Source organism: Chiloscyllium punctatum, chromosome 8, assembly GCF_047496795.1.
Source record: "Chiloscyllium punctatum isolate Juve2018m chromosome 8, sChiPun1.3, whole genome shotgun sequence".
Taxonomy (NCBI): Eukaryota; Metazoa; Chordata; class Chondrichthyes; order Orectolobiformes; family Hemiscylliidae; genus Chiloscyllium; species Chiloscyllium punctatum.
This window is the reverse complement of record NC_092746.1, coordinates 80,438,901-80,459,711: the sequence shown is the minus strand read 5'-3', so window position 1 is coordinate 80,459,711 and position 20,811 is coordinate 80,438,901. Positions and strand designations below refer to the sequence as shown.

General features: G+C 39.5%; 1 protein-coding gene across 6 annotated transcripts in view; it reads left to right on the top strand.

Annotated features, from left to right (window-relative positions):
* Nucleotides 1–20,811, top strand: part of nsun6 (NOP2/Sun RNA methyltransferase 6) — a 31,589-nt gene that overhangs the window by 2,928 nt on the left and 7,850 nt on the right. For 2 of the 6 annotated variants that reach the window (XM_072575930.1, XM_072575928.1), the window contains exons 2-10: nucleotides 6,358–6,470; nucleotides 9,062–9,217; nucleotides 10,952–11,040; nucleotides 11,622–11,731; nucleotides 12,083–12,236; nucleotides 13,561–13,642; nucleotides 16,479–16,598; nucleotides 18,849–18,993; nucleotides 19,492–19,640. In XM_072575930.1, coding sequence (XP_072432031.1) covers nucleotides 6,393–6,470; nucleotides 9,062–9,217; nucleotides 10,952–11,040; nucleotides 11,622–11,731; nucleotides 12,083–12,236; nucleotides 13,561–13,642; nucleotides 16,479–16,598; nucleotides 18,849–18,993; nucleotides 19,492–19,640 — 1,083 coding nt within the window. In that variant the 5' untranslated portion in view covers nucleotides 6,358–6,392. Of the gene's footprint in view, nucleotides 1–4,727; nucleotides 4,810–5,002; nucleotides 5,031–6,357; nucleotides 6,471–9,061; nucleotides 9,218–10,951; nucleotides 11,041–11,621; nucleotides 11,732–12,082; nucleotides 12,237–13,560; nucleotides 13,643–16,478; nucleotides 16,599–18,848; nucleotides 18,994–19,491; nucleotides 19,641–20,811 lie in introns of those variants that run through there. The other 4 variants (XM_072575927.1, XM_072575926.1, XM_072575925.1 and 1 more) reach the window with 4 other exon arrangements.

Genomic DNA, 20,811 nt, shown 5'->3' with positions numbered 1-20,811 from the left:
GTATTCAACCCCAAGTGTTATTGCTGTGGTCCAAGACTTTTAAAAAGTGGATTGGATATATTATGGCTACTTCCTGCCCTGGTCTTGCTTTCTCCATACAAGAGTAAATATTATAATTATTATTAATGTAATAAATATGCCAATATTTCAAATCCCAGATGCCTGGATATTGTCTGCAATTTGCATGTGAACTTTTTCTGTATCCAGGGAGTCATCCATAGTGCTGAAAATTGAACAATCATCAGTGGGTATTAAAGCATACACTACATCATATAGTGAACGTCTCACTTCTGACCTTATGACAGAGGGAAGGTCATTGATGAAGCAGCTGAAGATGGTTGAGTTGAGGACATTACCCTGACAAACCCCTGATGAGATGATCTAGGGTTGAGATGGCGTTCAACAACCACAACAATCTTACATTGGGTATAACTCCAACCAATGGAGCGTTTTCCCCTGATTTCCATTGATTTCACTTTTGCTAGAGCTCCTCCATGCCACATTCAGTCAAATGTGACCTTAATATTAAGGTTAGTCACTGCCACTTCACCATCTCAGTTGTGAGCTCCACATTCTATCAAATCATTGCTGGGCAATTAGCAGAGCTAAATCTAATGTCTTCTGGACTGCATTAATCTTGCGTTAACCCCACGTAGATCTCTGGATGATGTCTGTTGACATATGTTGTTGGATGGAATCCTGAGGGACAGGATGTACATGTATTTGGAAAGACAAGAGCTGATTAGGGATAGTTAACATGGCTTTGTGTATGGGAAGTCATGTCTCACAACATGGAAACAGACCCTTTTTGAATTTTTTTTGAACAAGTATCAAGAGTATTGATGAGGGTAGAGTGGTAGACGTGATCTATATGAACTTCAGTAAAGCGTTTGACAAGGTTCCCCATGGGAGACTGGTTAGCAAGGTTGGATCTTATGGAATACAGGGAGAACTAGCCATTTGGATACAGGACTAGCTCAAAGGTAGAAGACAGTGGTGGTGGAAGCTTGTTTTTCAGACTGGAGGTGTGCGAGCAGTGGAGTGCCACAAGGATCAATGCTGGGCCCACTACTTTTCATCATTTATATGAATGATTTGAATATGAGCATAAGAGGTGTAGTTAGTAAGTTTGCAGATGACACCAAAATGGGAGGTGTAGCAGACAACGAAGAAGGTTAACTCTGATGACAATAGGATCTTGATCAGATGAACCAATGGGCTGAGGAGTGGCAGATGGTGTTTAATTCAGATAAATGCGAGGTGCTACATTTTGGGAAAGCAAATCTTAGCAGGACTTACACACTTAATGGTAAAGTCCTAGGGAGTGTTGCTGAACAAAGAGACCTGGAGTGCAGGTTCATAGCTCCTGGAAAGTGGAGTCGCAGATAGATAGGATAGCAAATAAGGTATTTTGTATGCTTTCCTTTATCTGTCAGAGTATTGAGTACAGGAGTTGGGAGGTCATGTTATAGCTGCACAGGACGTTGGTTAGGCCACTGTTGGAATTTTGCGTGCAATTTTGGTGTCCTTCCTATCGGAAGAATGTTGTGAAACTTGAAAGGGTTCGGAAAAGATTTATAAGGATGCTGCCAGGGTTGGAGAATTTGAACTATAGGGAGAGGTCGATTAGGTTAGGACTGTTTTCCCTGGAGCGTCACGGGATGAGGGGTGTCCTTTATAGAAGTTTATGAAATCATGAGGGGCATGGGTAGCATTAATAGACAGGGTCTTTTCCCTGGGGTAGGGGAGTCCAAAACTAGAGGGCATGGGTTTAGGGTGAGAGGGGAAAAATATAAAAGAGACCTAAAAGGCAACCTTTTCACACAGAGGGTGGTGTGTGTGTGGAATGGGCTGCCAGAGAAAGTGGTGGAGGCTAGTACAAGGGTTTGGAGGGATATGGGTCAGATGGGACTAGATTGGGTTGGAATATGTGGTCGGTGTGGACAAGTTGGACCGAAGGGTCTGTTTCCATGTTGTACATCTCTATGACTTGTTATGGACCCTATCCCCCTACACGTTCAGGAAGCAAACATGATGACAGCCAGGTGAACCTTCTTCATGGTTGTGGGTATATTTGCCGAGCTGGGAAGTTGATTTGCAGATGTTTTGGAGCCTCCTGTGAAGCATTGCTGTACTGTGTCTCTTGGAATTTATTTGGTTCCATTTCTGCTGCTTCCACTTCCAGTTGTACCTTATACAGTGGGCTGTATATTGGTCTAGGTCAATGTGTTTGTTGAAAGAGTCAGTGGATGAGTACCATGCTTCCAGAAATTCTCTGGCTGTTCTGTTTAGCTTGTCCTATGATCTGTTGTCCCAGTCGAATTTGTGGTCCCTGTCATCTATATGCATGGCTACCAGGGACAGCTGTTCATGGCATTTAGTGGCTAGTTGGTGTTCATGGATGCAGATTGCTAGTTGTCTGCCTGTTTGCCCTATATAGTGTTTCATGCAGTCTTTGCATGGAATCTTGTAAATTACATTAGTCTTGCACATGATGGATATCGGGTCTTTTGTCCTGGTGAGTTGTTGTCTGAGCATGGCTGTTGGTCATGAATCCCAGTGGTCAGAGAGGTCTGGCTGTCAGTTCACAGATGTTTTTTATATAAGGTGGCATGTCTTCGTCACGTTGTTTGTCTGTTGGGTATCTGTGGATGAAGTAACGGGGATATCCAGTCTTCGCGAAGACTCTGTAGAGGTGCTCTTCTTCCCTTCGTAGATCAGGAGTGCTGCACTGTGTTGTAGCCCTTTTGAACGGTGTCCTAGTGCAGCTTCTCTTGTGTGTATTTGTGTGGTTGCTGTAGTAATTCAGGACCTGGTCGGTGTGTGTGTGTGGCTTTCCTATACACTTTTATGGAGCATTCACTATTCTGTGTTCTTTGTACCATCACACCCAGGAATGGAGGTTGACTGTTCGTTTCCTCCTCCCTTGTAAATATGATCCCAGTGAGTATGGTGTTGATGATTTGGTGTGTGTTCTCAATTTCTGTGCTCTTAATGATAACAAAAGTGTCGTCTACATCGCTGATCCAGAGTTTGGGTTAGATTTGTGGTAGGGTTGTTTGTTCCAGTCTTTGCATCACTGCTTCTGCTATGAGCCCAGAGATGGGTGATCCCATAGGTGTTCCATTGATCTGATCATATATTTTGGTTGTTGAATGTGAAGTGCGTCATCATGCACAGGTCTAGTAGTTTGAGTATGCAGTCCGTATTGATAGGTTCCCCATCGTGTTGTCTTTTCTATCTGTCAAGGAGCTTGGCTATTGTCTCTTTTGGCTAGAGTTTTGTCAGTTGAAGTGAACAGTGCCGTTACATCACATGAGACCATTGCTTCGTTCTTGTCTATGTTTGTGTTCTTGATGTTGTCTAGGAATTCCTGTGATGATTGTATGGAGTATTTGGATATACCAGCCACGACAACAAATAACCAGAAGCAGCAGAAATGGAACCAAATAAATTCCAGAAGATGCATGTCAGCAGCACACAGGAGGCTGTCACCTAGACAGGGAATATGACGTCTGCAAATCAACTTTGCAGCTCGGCAAACATATCTGCAACCACAACAACAATCAGCACTCGAGCTATAAATCTTTACACAAACCTTAGACACCTGTTTTACTTAACGAAATATTCCTCGATGCTAGAGATTGGGTACAATACATTCATTTCCTGAGTGAATGTAATACAGAAAGGAAATGACCTACCATGTCATTGATGGAAATAGGAAGAATTAGAGCGAGAATGGAGCCTTGTTGTACCTGCATTTAATACTAAGTACATCTGAATAGGTCAAATCCAAACATGCAAATTGCTTCCTGTCTATAACAGAACTTCAGAACAATGAAAGAGCAATTTCTCAAACTCTGTAATATTACAACTTGGAAAGTAGAGGAGCATGGTCCCATGTCTAAAGCGCTCTTCTGGGATCCATGAAAGCTTCCACTGTGTTATTTTGGTGCTGAGGAATTTGAGATTCTCTCCAACCCGTCAGTGAGTGTTAAGTCACTATGCTATCCAGAACTTTTCGCTGAATGAGTTCAGCAGATTATTGAAATGACAAATGTCAGAGCAAAATCCCAACTGCTCTGTGGATAAAGATATTTCTCCTCCATTCTTATATTGGGTGCATTGGCTACCATCATATGTTTATGGTTCCTAATTCTAAACTCTCCCCTGAGTATAAGCATCTTCTGTAGCTTGTACATTGAATTATAAGATTAGATTCCCTACAGTGTGGAAACAGGCCCTTTGGCCCAACAAGTCCACACCGACCCTCCGAAGAGTAACCCACCCAGATCCATTTCTCTCTGACTAATGCACCTAACATTATGGGCAATTTAGCATGGCCAATTCACCTAACCTGCACATCTTTGGGCTGTGGGAGGAAACCGGAGCACCCGGAGGAAACACACGCAGACACCGGGACAATGTGCAAGCTCCAGACAGACAGTCACCCGAGGCTGGAATTGAACCTGGGACCCCGGTGCTGTGAGGCAGCAGTGCTAACCACTGAGTTACCGTGAACATAAAAACTAAGAGCAGGAGTAGGCCATCAGGCCCATCGAGCCAGCTCTGCTATTCAACAAGATCATGGCTGATCTTTTTGTGGACTCAGCTCCACTTATCCGCCACCCACCAGAACTGTTAATTCCTTTACTGTTCAAAAATCTATCTGCCTTCAAACCATTCAATGAGGTAACCTCAGCTGCTTCACTGGGCAGGAAATTCCACAGATTCACAACCCTCTCAACTCCGGATCAACCTAGTGAACCTTCTGTGAACCCCCTCCGGTACCAGTACATCCTTTCTCAAGTAAGCTCTTCATAATCTTAAAGAATTTGACCAGGTCACAACTTCAGAATTTTTCTGTTCTGACAACACAGCCACAGTTTACTTAGCTTTTCCTGAATGTTATGCTTTTCTTATTTTTGTTAGGATATTGGTAAATCCTTCTTGCATGTCACCCACTGCCTTTCTGTCCGGTTGGTGCAGGTTTCCTGTTATTTTGCTGTGCTTGTGAATGTTTGAAAATGGTAAGGAATAAAAATAAGTACTTCGGTAAAGGAATTCATTTTTGAAAAACTGATTTACAATTTTCCTGGAAGAAGGGATGCTCTCTCTTTTGAGGCAGTTCGGCACCTAATTGCATCAAACCTTTGTATTCCCTGTGTTTAGGTACTCCATTATTGCTGTAAGGAAAGGAGTTTCAGGATTTTAACTCAGCAATAGTAGAGGAACAATATGTGGAGCTTGACAATTTTAGTAATGGAAGCTTGGGAATACACTTGTTCTTAGAGATGATAGAGGTTTCACGGTTGGAAAGTCCTATTGAACAAGGCTTAGTCAGTTATTGTAGTACATCTTGCAGATGGTATGTTGGAGTGAATGGTTAAGGTGGTGGATAAAATGCCAGTTGAGTGGGCTAATGTTGAGCCTATTGAATGCTGTTTGAATTGCACTCATCCAGTTAAGTGAATTGTGTTCTATTACATTGTTGACTTGTGGCTTATAGATGTTCTTAGAGTTTGGGGAGTCAGGAGGTTAGTATCTGCTACAGTATTTCCTGCTTCTGACCTGATTTTATTACCACAGTATTTTATGGCTTGTCCAGTTAAGTTTCTAGTCAATAGTAATCTCCAGGTTCTGATATTTGGGAATTGTATAATGTCAATGAACACCAAGGGAGGATAGTTAAAATCTCTTCCATGGAGGTGGTCATTGCCTGGTACTTGTATGGGGTGAATGTTACTTGTCACTAATTAATCCAAGCCTGAATGTTGTCTTGGTCTTCCTGCATGAGGGCAAGGATTACCTGATTTATCTGAGGAAATGCAAATAGTTCTGAACACTGTGCCATCAACAGCAAACATTCCCACTCTTGACCTTACTGATGGAAAGTTTATCATTGATGAAGCAACTGAAGATTGTTGGGCTGGAACACTGTCCTGACAAACTCCTGCCACAGTCCCTTGAGGCTGATGAGTAGTCTCTGACAACCACAACCAGCCTGCAACAATCATAACGACCTTCCTCTATGCTAGTTTTCGTGCAGAGTTTTCCCTTTGATTCCCACTGACTTCATTTTCACTTGGGCTCCTTTTTGTCACACTTTGTCAATTTTTTTTTAATATAATGGGTGGTGACACACACCTCATTTATGGAATCCAGTTGTCTAAGCATTTCATTTGTTTAAAAATCTGACTGTAACATCTCCAACCTGCAGTGACATCTTTTCAGTATCAGTAAGTTAGAACACACTACTGTTTAGTTGCAGTTTACTAATATTAATCCTGTACTCTTGGGGGAAAAAATGCTACAGATTTTTGTACAGTTTGACCTGTATTTGTTATTTTATTTCAGTGAAACCTGGGTTCGATGCCATTGAATACAGCAAAATGGTCCTAGTGTTCCCCAGAATTTCTCTGAAGCCAGAGGTGGAGGCATATCTCCTAAGTGTCTTTAAGAATAAAGAGGTAAGGATCCTTTTAAAGAAGTGACATTCAGAAGAAGTAAATTGAAAAGATACTATTAAGAGTTATGAAATACGAGATAGTGCTCTGACTCGATGACATAAGATACTATGGCACGTATTTAGACTGTAGCGATTGCTAAAATTCTTTGTAACGTAAAAGGGAATGAACAAATCAGAACCCGAATATTCAAAATCATTTTTGTGAAATAATTTAAGTATTTCATTCCTGAATTCCTTTAAGTAGTAAGTTTATGTATAATACAAAACCAAAAATAATATAAAACATGGTTGGATTTTTGCAGCACTGTAATTAGTTTTCATTCATTGAATATGATCTTCATGAAAACATCAGTTTGTGTATAACTGAGAAAAGGCACATTTTGTCAAAGCTTTTTGTTTGGCACTGATCAGCATAATTCACAAGAATACCAATTGGGAAGATCAAGCATAGAGTCATACAGCATGGAAACAGACCCTTCTGTCCAACCAGCCAAACATAATTCCAAAGCAAAGTCCCATTTGCCTTCTGGCCTATATCCCTCCAAACCTTTCCTATTCATGTATCCATCTAAATATCTTTAAATGTTGTCATTGTACCTGCAGCCACCACTTCCACAGGAAGTTCATTCCACATGCGAGCTACCTTCTGTGTAAAACATTTGCTCCTCTTGTCTTTTTTAAAATCTCTTTCCTCTCACCCTAAAAATGTGCCCCCTAGTCTTTAAGTTCCCCATCTTAGGGAAAAGACAACTACCATCAACTCTATCTATACCTCGATTATTTTATAAACTTCTATCAGGTCATCTCTCAACCTTCTACGCCTCCAGTGAAAATAGTCCCAGTGTTATCCATCCTTTCTTTATAACTCAAATCTTCCAAACTCGACAACACCCTGATAAATCAATTCTGAACCCTCTCCAGCTTGATAATATCCTTCCTATAAGTGGGTGACCAGAACTGGACACAATATTCCAGAAGAGGCCTCACCAATGTCCTGTACAACCTCAACATAATGTCTCCATTTCTTTCCAATGTCTGGTGAATTGCATCAAACAGCATGTCCTTTCAGCTGATGGCAACAAGCAAAGTACTAGCTGTACCCAACTAGTCTGTGCCTACAAAATAGTCAGCAGATATTCAACTTGAAGTGTGCTTCTGAATTTGGACAAACTTTGCTGGATAATCCTGAATGTGCAAAGAATAATGCTGAAACCACTATATTGACATAAATTGATACACAAGGCCCTGTTCTCTGCAGATGGAAGGAACATACACATGTATAGGCACTGCACCTGTTTCAACTCTATGAAATAGGTAATAGCCATTCACTGGTTGATTTATCAGGACAATGCTGTAAACAATCAGAGTCAACCTCCCTGGTTTAAAATTTAAGTAAAGCATGCAGTTAACTGTCAATCATTATTAATGGGTACATTCTGTATAGCAGCATCTCTACCAGTCAGAATCCATTGGTCAATAAATCATCATTCTCTTCTCATTGCAGGGTAAATATCAGTTTTGCCCTTGGGTCAGTATTCTTGCAAATGGTCCTGTTTACTTTTAGAGGCGTTTTCTAGACAAAATTTCATGGCAGACTCCACAGATAGCAATGGTATGAATTGGCACTGTAACCATGCCCCCTTTTGCACCAGCAGATGTTGTTTATCTCGGTTTAAAGGACACTGCAGCAGTTATTTAGAGACAGTAAGTGAGGAGGGTGGAGTGCAAGGGTTGCAGAATCAGTGGTGGGAGAGTAAAATGTCTGCTGGTTTATAGTTGCAGTTTGGTATGGTTTCAGTTCTGGGCAGTATGGTAACACAGTGGTTAGCTCTGCTGGCTCACACCACCAGGGACCTGAGTCCAATTCTTAGGTGATTGTGTGGAGTTTGCATGTTCTCCCTGTGTCTGAGGGGCTTTCCACTGGTTGCTCCGGTTTCTTCACACCATCGAAACACATGCAGATTAAGTGGATTGTTCATCCTAAATTACCCCATGGTGTCCAGTGATGTGCAGATTGAGTGGATTATCTGTGGTAAATGTGGGTATACAGTGACATGGTAGGAGGTGGGTTTGGATGGGATGCTCCTTGGAGGGTTGGTGCATACTCAGTGGGCTAAATAGCCTCTATTCACACTGCAGGAATTTTATGATTTAGTCCGGATCTGGAACCAGGGTGAGGGGTGGCTTTCGCAAGTCACAGTGGGAGAATCTGGCGCTTGTGGAAGATCAATGGTGAATCAGTTTCAGTTTTACAGTTGGCTAGGAATTAGAACAAGACTTCATCACTCCGATTTTTCCTAGTTAACTGTAAGGTAAGTGAAGTAGAACTCTCCGAGGTGAGGTCGCTAATTTCAACTGGGATTTCCAAAATTCAACTTGCAGCTGATTCCATAGGAATTATCAGTATCAGTACTTCCACATGGTCCCAAAATGCAACTGGTACCTACACTTCAACAACAATCATTTTCCTAATGCATTTGCTGGGTCTTTAAGTCTTATTGTTTACTCAATGCACCTAAAAACTGACTTTACTGTACCACTTAATCATGTTTTTTAAAATTCTTTATTTTGAGAGTAATGTTGTATTTTTAGATTCTGGCAAATATACAGTCTGAACAGTCCAACTTTAAATTTGAATCTCTACTGAGCCGTTTATCGCATCCTCCAGCTTTCACATGCATCAGGGTCAATACTTGTGCAGCATCCACTGATCAAGTTAAAAAGCTGTTGACTGAAGAGCTCCAGAAGGTTTGATCTGCTTCAGTTTGTTCATATTTTAATGATGTTAAATCGTTCTGTGACTTCACCAGGCTAACCAGATTTGCTATTTTGTTTTCTTTTCTCTACAATATTTTGTCTGAATGTAATATGTTAACTAACAAAATGAATTTACATCAAAATGAGGTTCAGAACATGACTGTGATTAATTTGTTTACAAAAGTTACCAGCAAGTTGTTCTAGTTAAATTATTGAGTTATGAAGTTTAAGAGTACAAAATTATTTATTTTAGTTTAAGTACCTATACAATTTATGTTTTGTGTGTACAGTTGTGTGCCATTGGCATGTTATGTTGCAAGTTGATTGAAGATGTATATCTGTCTAATTTCCCAAGAGATTTTCACACACCTGCACAAACGCCAGTGAAATGCGTTGAGATACAATTTCAGACAGAGAAATTACCTGTCTGTCCTTCAGGAAATTGGGAATGACTGATAATTAATATGTTGATTGTTTGCTGATTTTTAAAAAAATATTTGTCATTGATACTCTGTGGCAAAAAATTTGTAATTTTGTAAATTGCTAGTTAAAATCATCACATTTGTTTACAATCGGATGCACATTTAAGAGCAAATAAAATGGATACGAAAGGCAGAAAGCACCTTTTTTGGCAAACAATCAAACTTTTGAACACTTTGGTCTTACTTACTGGCTTTCTGGGGAATGCAAAGCAAAAGTGCATGGGTTGCAAACTTTCTGAAGTGAATGATAAAACTGTTCAATTCAGAAGTGCTAAGAATATCAGTAAACTGAACAGTCGAAATTTTCCTTAAAGCAAATCATGCCATCATAAAACACTAGTCACAGAGGTTTTGAAAAACTAGATGTTCATTGTCTCTCTATAATTGATGCTTTATTTGACTGTTTTCTTCCAAAGAGATGAATTGAGAGTTCAGTATAATGCCTGCTTTACTTGTCTGGTCCAAATGAAACTCTCCTGCATTGTAAACATGCATGATTGGACTTGTAGGTTTAGAGAATGATACCTGGACTTAAGAGGTTAAGTGATGAGGAGAGATTATATAAATTAGTCCTGTTTTCTCTAGCATTTAGAAGGTTTAAGAGATGATCTGATCAAAGTCTTCAATATATTAATTGTAAAAGACCAGGTAGATAAAGATAAACTATTTAGATTGATTGTGGATTCTGGACCTAGGAGGCATAGTCTGAGAATTAAGGCCAGACTATTTGGAGAGATGTTAAAAGCAATTCTAAGCAGAGGTATTAAGGGATATTGGCCAAGACATATATATGGAGTTAAGCCACAGATCAGCCATGATCACATTGAAAGGTGAAACAGACTTACAGGGTTGAATAGCCTTCTCCTGTTCCTATGTTCTTATCAATTGGATGTAGAAGTAGGTTATTTTGCCTTACAAGCCTGCTCTGACATTAGCTATGTTCTTGTCTGATCTCTGTATATTTTATAGAATATAGTTATAAGTAATACATGAGATGTTATTCAGTATTGAGCTTAGAGCAGAAGAAGCCTAAAGCAAGGAATATATTTTTAGAAGCAAGGAATCATTCATTTAAAAGCATGCTGCATGCTTTTGAAGAAGAAACTAAATTAGTGTATGAGAGTTATTTATGTTTAATTCACTCAAGGTTTTAAGAGAATTTCGCAAAATTATATATATTGTTAAAATTAAAAACATTTTGGTGACTTTGAAGATTGACTTAACTATATTACTTAATTTATAGCAATGTAAAGGATGGCCTATGAGTGATATTCCAGTACTGGAACATCCAGAGCTTCCAGATGTTCTTCTAATACCAGTTATTGGTCCTAGGTATGGATATAGACTAAGATTGAAGAAAGAAATTGACTCTAGAATGCTCATTAATGTTGTTCGTTCACTTTTTCTGCATTTCTCCTTCCCAGATACCCCACTGTTCTCCCTCTGCCTTCCCACTCCTCCCCACCCTGCTCAACCTCCTTTCCTGTGCCCAACCTCCTGCACTTACTTCTTTTCCACTATCCCTCTTACACTCCCTCTCTTTCTCTCCCTCTCTCTCTTTTCTCTGCTTTTCTCTCCCACTCTGTCCCTTTTTCTTGCATTTTCTCTCTCACTCACTCTCTCTCACTCTCACTCTCTCACACACACCATCTCTCCCGCCCTCTTCTCCTTTTTTCTATCTATTTCTCTTCTCCCTTCTCTCCATCCCATCTCCACCCATGACCCCCCAATTTAACCTGCGCCTTGTCATCTATTATCCTTTTTTCCCTAAAATAAGTCATGATTTGATTTTTTTTTAAAGATAAAACTGTCATTACTTTCTTAATATACATTTGAAATAGATTGAAAGGAATCTAATTCAACATTATGTATTCGAGGAAATTTGTTTGAAAACAGTTATTTCCTGTTTCCAGGATAAATCTGCAGAGGCACTCCATAGAAGTGATTGTGGGGGCACAGTGTGGGAATGCTGTACTTCGTGGAGCACATGTTTTTATTCCTGGCATCCTCTCAGCTCCAAAACGTAAGCTGTGTTTATATCATCTTACTGGTCCACTTTGAAGAAAATTATTTTCATTCTGGAGTGTACAGTCAATCCATAAGTTTAAAGGTTTGGTGTACAGTCTTTCTAAATTATATTGTTCACTGCCATATCAAATGATATCTTTACTCATTTAGTCTAAAGGGATTGTGAGTTAGAACTATATGTAAACAAGTCTAAAATATAATTTTGCATTCACCCATTAAGACTAACCAAAGTTACAAGCAAGTAGTGTAAAAATCCTTCTATAAAGTCCAAAGTTAATCCTAGATTTTGCATTTTACTTTTCATTTATTTATCCAGAAAAATGAAAATGCTCTTCCTTTGTTTCAGTAATGAGAGATGGGGATGCTGTTTCTGTATATTCCGATATTGGTGGCAAGTGTAAAAGAGGTGCAGTAGAGTTCATGGGATCAAAAACATTTGTAGGGAATGGAATTGCTGAAATAAGTCGCAATGAAATATTTTCCTCAAATTGCACTTTAAGGTAAATGTTTAGAAGTATTGTGTGCTTTTGTGCACAGTTGCTTTATTATTTCCAAAATAGCCATATATATTGAGTCAGAACCAAAATTTCTATTAATCTTATCAATCCTGTCACGGTGCTTGATAAATTATACATGTGATCCACTCCTTGAATATTCTATTCCTGACTTTTGTAAAAGCTTTGTAACATGTCCAACAATTATTTGAGATTTGGGACACACATGGTGCATAAATTGTTTAACAGTTTTAACTTTTAACGATGTATTTTAGAAATGAACGTGAACCATAGAATATCATGGTCATCTTATGGAAGAGTGGTAGTGTCCCTTTTTCTGAACTAAAAAACCCTGGTTCAAGTCCCAACAACTCCAGAAGTGTGTCATAACATCTCTGGAACTGTTGGTTTAAAAAAATCGCAAAATAGGATCATAGATAATAGATCAATTCATTCATCCTACTGATCTCATTCCACTATTCAGTTTTATCCTGACTGAGCTGTACCTCTGTCTCCTCCCACCAATCTTGGTTACGTAATCATTAACTAAAGCCGATCAAAGTAATTTTTGAAATTTTTAATTGACCCTGCAGCAATAGTTTTGGGAGGGAGACCTGTAGATTTTAACTGAAATTTGAAGATGCAATTCCTGACAATATTTCTAAGTGGCTGAGCTTTAACCTTTCGGCTGTGCTCCTTTGTTCTGTACTCTCTCACTGGAAATGATTTCTCTCTATCTTTCCTATAAACTCCACTAAACAATCTAAGCATTTCATTTAGGTCATTCCTTCATTTTCTATTTTCAAAGGGAAAATATGCTTCGTTCTCTGCAACCTGTCCTTCCAGTTGAATCCTTCTAGCCCCAACATCATTCCGGTGAATCTGCACTGAAACTTCTCCTAAAACAAATGTTCTTCCTGAACTGCATTTACAACTGCACTGTGTACTCTAAATAGTTTCTAATCAAACCTTGTAGAACTGCCACATAACATTCACCCCTTTGTATTCTGGTCTTTTTTGAGATGAAATCAGTGTTCCATTAGCTAACATGTATTCCAGGATATTTTATGTTAACAGTAATAACAGATCCATTTGATTTAGTTCAAAAGCAGATTTTTTTTACAAATTAATTTTTTTTCTGACATTACGCTAAGTTTGTCACAAAGCAGAGCGAATGGATAACAAAGATCTATATAACATGAAGCTGGTATCCTTTATACCAATATTAATGCATTCATAAAAAAACCTATTAAAATGCTTAAAGATTTGAATTGTGGCTGATGTGTCCAATATTTTTAAAGTACTGCATTTGCCGTATGTTCATTCCCAGGGGTGTGGGAATCAGAATGACAGAACCAGTTTACATCAGCCCATCATTCGACAACGTCTTGCCTAGTTTGCTATTTTTGCAGGTAAAGCTAAATTTTATTATTGCTTGAAATTATATGTGCAAAATTGGTTCATGTGTCATTGCAAATCATTCATTATTTATTTCATTCCAGTGTTATAATCTGCTTTTGCTGGATTTGCTGAGAGCTCTGTACTTTCTGCATGGCATTCCCGAAGTATTTCTTGTACGGAAACAAAAGTGGAGAATGCTGCAAATACTCAGCAGCAGGTCTGGAAGCGTCTGTGGAGACAGAAACTGAGTTAAGGGGCTGAATTTTGCAGCACGCTATGGTGCCTGCCAGACTGGCTCCCTGCCAAAAGGGCTGAAAGCAAGCCCACTCAGTAAAGGACATCTATCCTGCAACCTTGACTTGGGAGGACAAACATCTGTACCTCAGACAGCCTTAGATGCCAGCTAATCTAAGGCTAGGAGCTGAAATAACTCCACAGAGGCCTGTATCCCTTCACCAAGTCCTTGACACTGCTCCAGCTTCCTGTCAGAATCTCTGACACTCATGTTCTTTTTTTCTGTTTTTTTTCTTTTTGAAATGTCTGACTCTCCTGTCCTTTTTTTTTCAGAACCTCTGCCACTCCTGTTTTTTTTTTGTTTTAATTTTCTCCCACACTACTGCCTAACTGCGGTAGTGCTTATTTTCCCTCAGCACCCATGTCGTGTGTGTGCATGTGTGAGACCCAGTGAAAGACACAAAGTATACAAATCTTTATTCAATTTCCACCACCAGGAAGAAAGGAAACACCCAAGTAGCCAGTGACAAGCGGTGCCCTTGTTGGAGGGCAATGCTGCGTGATCAAACAGTGAGGGGGGAAGGGCAGGGATTAAATCAAAATAGAGTTGGATGGGGAAATAATACACTTCACTCTCTGCAGTGCCCACCTCTCCCTGAACAGCTCAAGGGTGTTGGTGGAGACCGCGTGCTCCTTCTCCAGAGACACCCGGGCTCTAACATAACTGCTGAAGAGGGGCAGGCAATCGGCTCTAATGACCCCCTCCACGGCCTGCTGCCTGGACCTGTTTATGGCCAGTTTGGCCATGCCCAGGAGCAGGCCCATTAGGAGGTCAGCAGACCTGCCCTCCCCCCTCCATACCGGGTGCCTGAAGATCAGGAGCAACCAGAAACAGAGAAGAAGGTTTTTAAGAAAATCAAAGAGAGTGCAAGCGCCCACACCCAATAAATACATTGTCCACGGACTCCACAGCACTACAAAACAAAACAAGCAGTTGGGCTGGGAGTCCATGAGCAACCGCAATATGTGGTTGCAGGGGACCGCTGTGTGCAGCACCCACCACCCCAGATCCCCAAAAGAAAGGGAGAGGACACCCCCGTAGAGAGCCCTCCACTAGAGATCCTCCTGACCGGTGGCCAATCGGCACACCAAGATGTCTCCGGGCGGTGGATGAGGGAGAGGAGGTGGACGGTGTGCAGCAGCAGTCTGTACAGGGCCTGCTGTTATACCTCCTTAAAAGGGACAAAACTAAAATTCCAGAGGCAGTCAGGTTGTGGGGCACAGGTTTCTGGGGAAGGTACGGGACCTTGGGGACACTCCTGCTCCACTCTTGTCAGCCAGGACTCCCTGATTGGACCAGATTAACAACCCAATCCGGTAATTCATATTCTGTGAGGTACACCTGGCTGACCTGGTTACAGTCAGTGGGAGCCATGGTCACTGCCAGTACTAAACTCGGGTTGGAGAAGGTGATCAATGCTGGATCAGGACTTCATAAGCTTTGTGGATAGCAGGGCGTGGCAAATGAGTGGGTTTCTGTGAGTTGTGAGGGCATGGGAATGGGGAACTGTAGGAGCAAAGGGGTGGCAGCTAAGTCTTAGGTCTCAAAAAAGGAGTCATGTGTTGAATGCATTAAGGAGGGGTCCCTCATTACCAACCCACTTGGGAACCTGCGGGGCTGGGTTCTTGGCATGGACCTTTCTTCCTGCCAGTTAAATCACAATTGTGGTGTGATTAAGGGCCAGCCAGTGCATTCCATGCAGTTGGTAAAGTTGCAGTAGGAGCAGGAGTGTGTGGAATGCCTGATGAAGAGCTTTTGCCCGAAACGTCAATTTTACTGCTCTTCGGATGCTGCCTGAACTGCTGTGTTCTTCCAACACCACTAATCCAACTCTGGAAAAGAAATGGTCTGCTAATGTTCAATACATTTTAATTTCTTTTTCAGTTCTGATGAAGAGTTACAATGTGAAATGTTGACTCTTTTTTTCCTTCTACATGTGCTGCTATACCTGCTGAATATTGCTAGCATTTTCTGTTTTTTTTTCAGGTTTCCAGCATTTGTAGTATTTTACTTTTGCACTTAACTTTGTGTTTTCAACAGTTGTTAATTTTTTTTTCATTAAGCATAAAGAAGACAAGGTATACATAATGGTTGTTGTTTAGGGCATCCTTGGCAGAAGAATAACAATCTTTGCTTTTATTGACTCATGTCCTCCTTGTCAAATTACTTTGAAATGCAATTCCACTTGTCAACAATCACCTAAAACTAAATACCCCTTTAGCTATTAACGTCCTTAGCAATGGGCAAGGTACTGAAGAAAAAGATGGGAAATCAGGCAGAGTAATATTTGTGCAATTAATTTAAAGCGGATGTTTTTACTATCCACTTAAGCACTAAAGGTATATTTAAATAGGTGATGTTAACAGACATGTGGTGTCATCTAAATCCTACCCTTTTTGTGATAAAATATTATTCTGGATTGTTTGAGAGTTTAATTTTGGAAGTAATTGTCTTAATATACATGGAGGTTTTAACTTAAGATATAGTAAACATACAAAATTAATCATGGAGGCCTACACAGCAAATAATAATATACTTCTCTTAATATTCAGAACTTGCCATCTGTGGTAGTGAGTCATGTGTTGGATCCCAAACCTGGAGAGCGAATCTTGGATATTTGTGCTGCTCCCGGTGGAAAAACCACCCATATTGCAGCATTAATGAATGATAAGGTAGGACTACAAGACTGAAAAATAATCTGCTTTGTGAAATAAATTAGACTACTTTGACCAAAATATTGGACACATTTTTTTAATTTTAAAAAATGGTGGGATGTTTGTTTTCACCAACAAAACTACCCCCTGAATTCAGCAGGGCATGTAAATAGAATGGTTAAGAAGGCATATGGGACACTTGCCTTTAATAGTTGTGGCAAAAATTATAAGAGCAGGGTGGTTATATTTATGCTGTACAGGACCTTGGTTAGGCCACAGCTGGAGTACTTTGTGCAGTTCTGACCACCACGCTATAGGAAGCTTGTGATTGCACTGGAGGGGATACAGAGGAGATTCACCAGGAATTTCCCTGGGAAGGAGCATTTTATTGTTAAGAGGCTGGATAGATTGAGGTCCTTTAGAGCACAAAAGGCTAAGGGAGTACTTGTTTGAGATGTATATTATTATAAGGGCGTAGACAGGATGGATAAGAAACAGAACTTCTTAGTTGAGGGTCAGTAACGAAGAGGCGTATTTTAAGGTGAAGAGCAAAAGATTTAGACATTTGAAGAAACATTTTTCACCTAGGGAATCTGGACTGCACTGCTTGGGAGAATAGTAGAGGGGGGAAATCTCACAACCTTTATTAAGTGCATGGATGAGCACTTGAAGTATCCTTCAAGGTTATGGGCCAAATGTTGGAAATTTGGACTTGTATAGTTTTGTCAATGCAGATTCAATGGGCCAAAGGGCCTCTTCTGTGTTTTGAGTCTTAATACTTTAAATTTGCTACCCTTACTCACTTTGGCCTCCAAGTGGCTCCAGACCTTTGGAAATGTAGTTGACTTTGAACAGCCCTCTGAAATGGCCTAGCAAGTAACACAGTTCAAGTCCAACTAGTAATGGGCAACAAATTCTGGCCTTGATATTGACAATCACATCCCCTGAAAGGATAAAGAGATATGTTATTTAGTTTAAACATTTAGTACAGGTAAACATGTCATGTAAAATTTCATCATTTTAATATCATTCTATGAAATGGAACACCATAGTGTGCAGAATTATACAAATTAATCTTACCATCCTAACTCCTCATATTCAAATTATGTTCAAGTTAATGTCAGTTTTTAAGGGTCAACAACTGCAGTAATTAACTGTGAAAATGTTGATGTAGAGCCAGTAAAGTGGACCAAGCGAAGGATTTTGGTTTCTTTTTTATTAAATCTGACCTCTTCCAAAATTAAGATAAATTGCCCTTTTACAGATTGAATAAAAGCTTATTTTTTCACCAAAAATGCATGAGTTTTAGAATGGGAATGTTAAAAAGTAATTTGTGATTTGGGACCATTTCCTATAAGACAGTTTAGGGATTTACCTTTCAGCTCCTGTAACCTTGCATCTTCCCCAGATGAGAGAGAGTCCTCATTTTTAACAAGAAATAGATTATTTTTTTAAGATGGGGTCAGAACTGACAGAGAATTATTAAGCAATTCTGTTCATTTCTTCTTAGTGCAATCACTGCTATTCCTGATAAACCGAGATCAGCATGCACCATTTCTAACAACATTTGGTGGAATAATGACTGTTTAAGTGTATGTTATATATCTTTTTTGTCCTAGTTTTGCTAATATTCTGCAATGTGAGGGTGAATTAGAAGTGGGTTTGGAAGGACTATGCAGTAGTGGTAGGGCCTATGCACTCATCCTTACTGTAATATATATAATCTTGTGTGTAGTGCTTTAATTGGTGTATGATTTTGGTTCCCTCTAATGGTATTTTGATGCATTGTTTTTTTTTAATGGTTATTGTTGCTTGTCTGTTCAGAAAAATATAACCATACAAATTAAACTCTTATACATGAAATTGTCATTTAAAATTTTAGACCAGAATTATTTGTTGCAATTTAGAATTTTTTCACATTTTAATAATTATGGATAAAGTATAGTTGTCAGCTTCAACTTTGAGTTAGTATATGGCTTAGCAAATAAAATGTACTATTTTATAATTTAGTAATATTGTTTCCTAACTGAATATTTCAAGTTCAGCAATAAAATTCCCCATAACAGTTTGTCAGCAGGTAAAGAAAATGATTGCAGATGTTGGAAATCTGAAACTGTGTTCTGACAAAGCACAATACTTTTGAAAATTAACATTTTTCCTTTCTCCATAGAATTTGTCTGGTGTGCATTTCTGTTTTTGACTTCGATAATTGTAAACGTACAAATACAGTAACCTCACTAAAATTTGGAAAATTTAATATTTTGACAGGGGGAAGTAATAGCAATGGATAAAATTGCGAATAAAGTGAAGAAGATAAAGCAGAATGCTGAGAATTTACAACTAAAATGTATTAAAGTGTTTTGTTATGATGGAACAAAAGCACTGGCAAAGGAAAGCAATTGGGATGGGCAAGGTATGAAAGAAAACAAGAATTGAATAACATTAGACAGCACGGAGAAGTTGAGATTGTGCTTCTATTTAAAAAAGGCTTTGTATTCTAAAATATGTCTTGTGGCCTAAGGATGTAACCAAGCAGTTTTTATTATTCTGTGAATGTCTAGGTGTAATTTCCAATATTTACTTGTACATCTTTAACACTTTAGAACAAAGCCTACTAGCATACCATTATTTTGTTCTGCTAAGATGAATTATAGGAAAAAGAAGAGTGACACAGATCTGATGTTGAGAGAAAATAAATATGAGACATGTTTTAATTCTGACTTCTTCACGGCATATGACAAAGGAAATTATTTAATTTGAGCTGCTTTGAAGAATATCATCAGAGAATTTATTCGAACTGCCATGCTTCTATTCAACCTCGTTGAAACACAGAACAATTCTTATCAAATTTAAAAGCATGGTCATTATGTTTGTTTCAATTGACGCAGCTAAATATTTTGGATTTCTATAGCAGGACCTCCATTTCTACCGGAATCCTTTGATCGTATACTTCTGGATGCACCTTGCAGTGGTTTAGGTCAGAGACCAAATATGGCGTGTGATTGGAGTTTAAAGGAAATCACTTCTTATCCGCCATTACAACGAAAATTGTTTAGAGTGGTAAGCTTTCCCTTCTGTATCGTTCTGTCTGTAAGCAGGTTCTGTTTGTTTTACACAACTGAAACATAATAACTGAAAGAAAATTCATTGAAGATTTATATATATTTTCTTGTCTTTGAAAAATAAATCCGTTTTCAATGTTTGGAATGGTGATGGCTTTGTGATATTATTACAAGGCAATTAATGCAGATAACAAAAAATACTGGAGATCACAGAAGGTCAGGCAACATCCATGGAGAAAAAGCAAGCTAAAATTTTGAGTTTAGATGATTCTTCATCAGAGTTGACGTGAAGTGTTTCTGCATTGAGAGATGGGCTTGGACTGTTGGGGGACAAAGGATGTTGATAGCTCAGATTAAGTGATTAGAATGTAAGAATGACAGAACAATAGCATGTCTAACTGCCAGACTGTAAAGCACAGACAGTCCCACTGGGATGGGGGGAGTGGACAGAGAGAGGACATGATAACAGAGAATGTAACAAGCAAAGCTAAAAGAAAGGGAAGAAAAGGGTTCACGGTCTGACGATCTTGAACTCCATTTTGAGCACACAAGGTTGTAAAGTGCCTAGTCTGAAGATCAGATGTTGCCTTTCCAGTTTTTAGAACATAGAACAGTTGAGCACAGGACAGGCCTTTCAGCCCACGATGTTGTGCCGACCACCTCATGATTACACCCTCAAATTTTTGTGACCATATGCATGTCCAGTAGTCTCTTAAATGTCCCCAATGACCTTGCTTCCACAACTGCTACTGGCAACGCATTCCATGCTCTCTCAACTCTGTGTAAAGAACCCGCCTCTGACATCCCCTCTATACTTTCCTCCAACCAGCTTAAAATTATAACCTCTCGTGTTAGCCATTTCTGCCCTGGGAAATAGTCTCTGGCTATCGCCTCTATCTATGCCTCTCATAATCTTGTATACCTCAATTAGGTCCCCTCTCCTCCTCCTTTTCTCCAATGGAAAATGTCAGAGCTCAGTCAACCTCTCTTCATAAGATAAGCCCTCCAGTCCAGGCAGCATCCTGGTAAACCTCCTCTGAGCCCTCTCCAAAGCATCCACATCTTTCCTATAATAGGGCAACCAGAACTGGACGCAGTATTCCAAGTGCGGTCTTACCAAAGTTTTGTTGAGCTGCAACAAGATCTCACGACTCTTAAACTCAATCCCC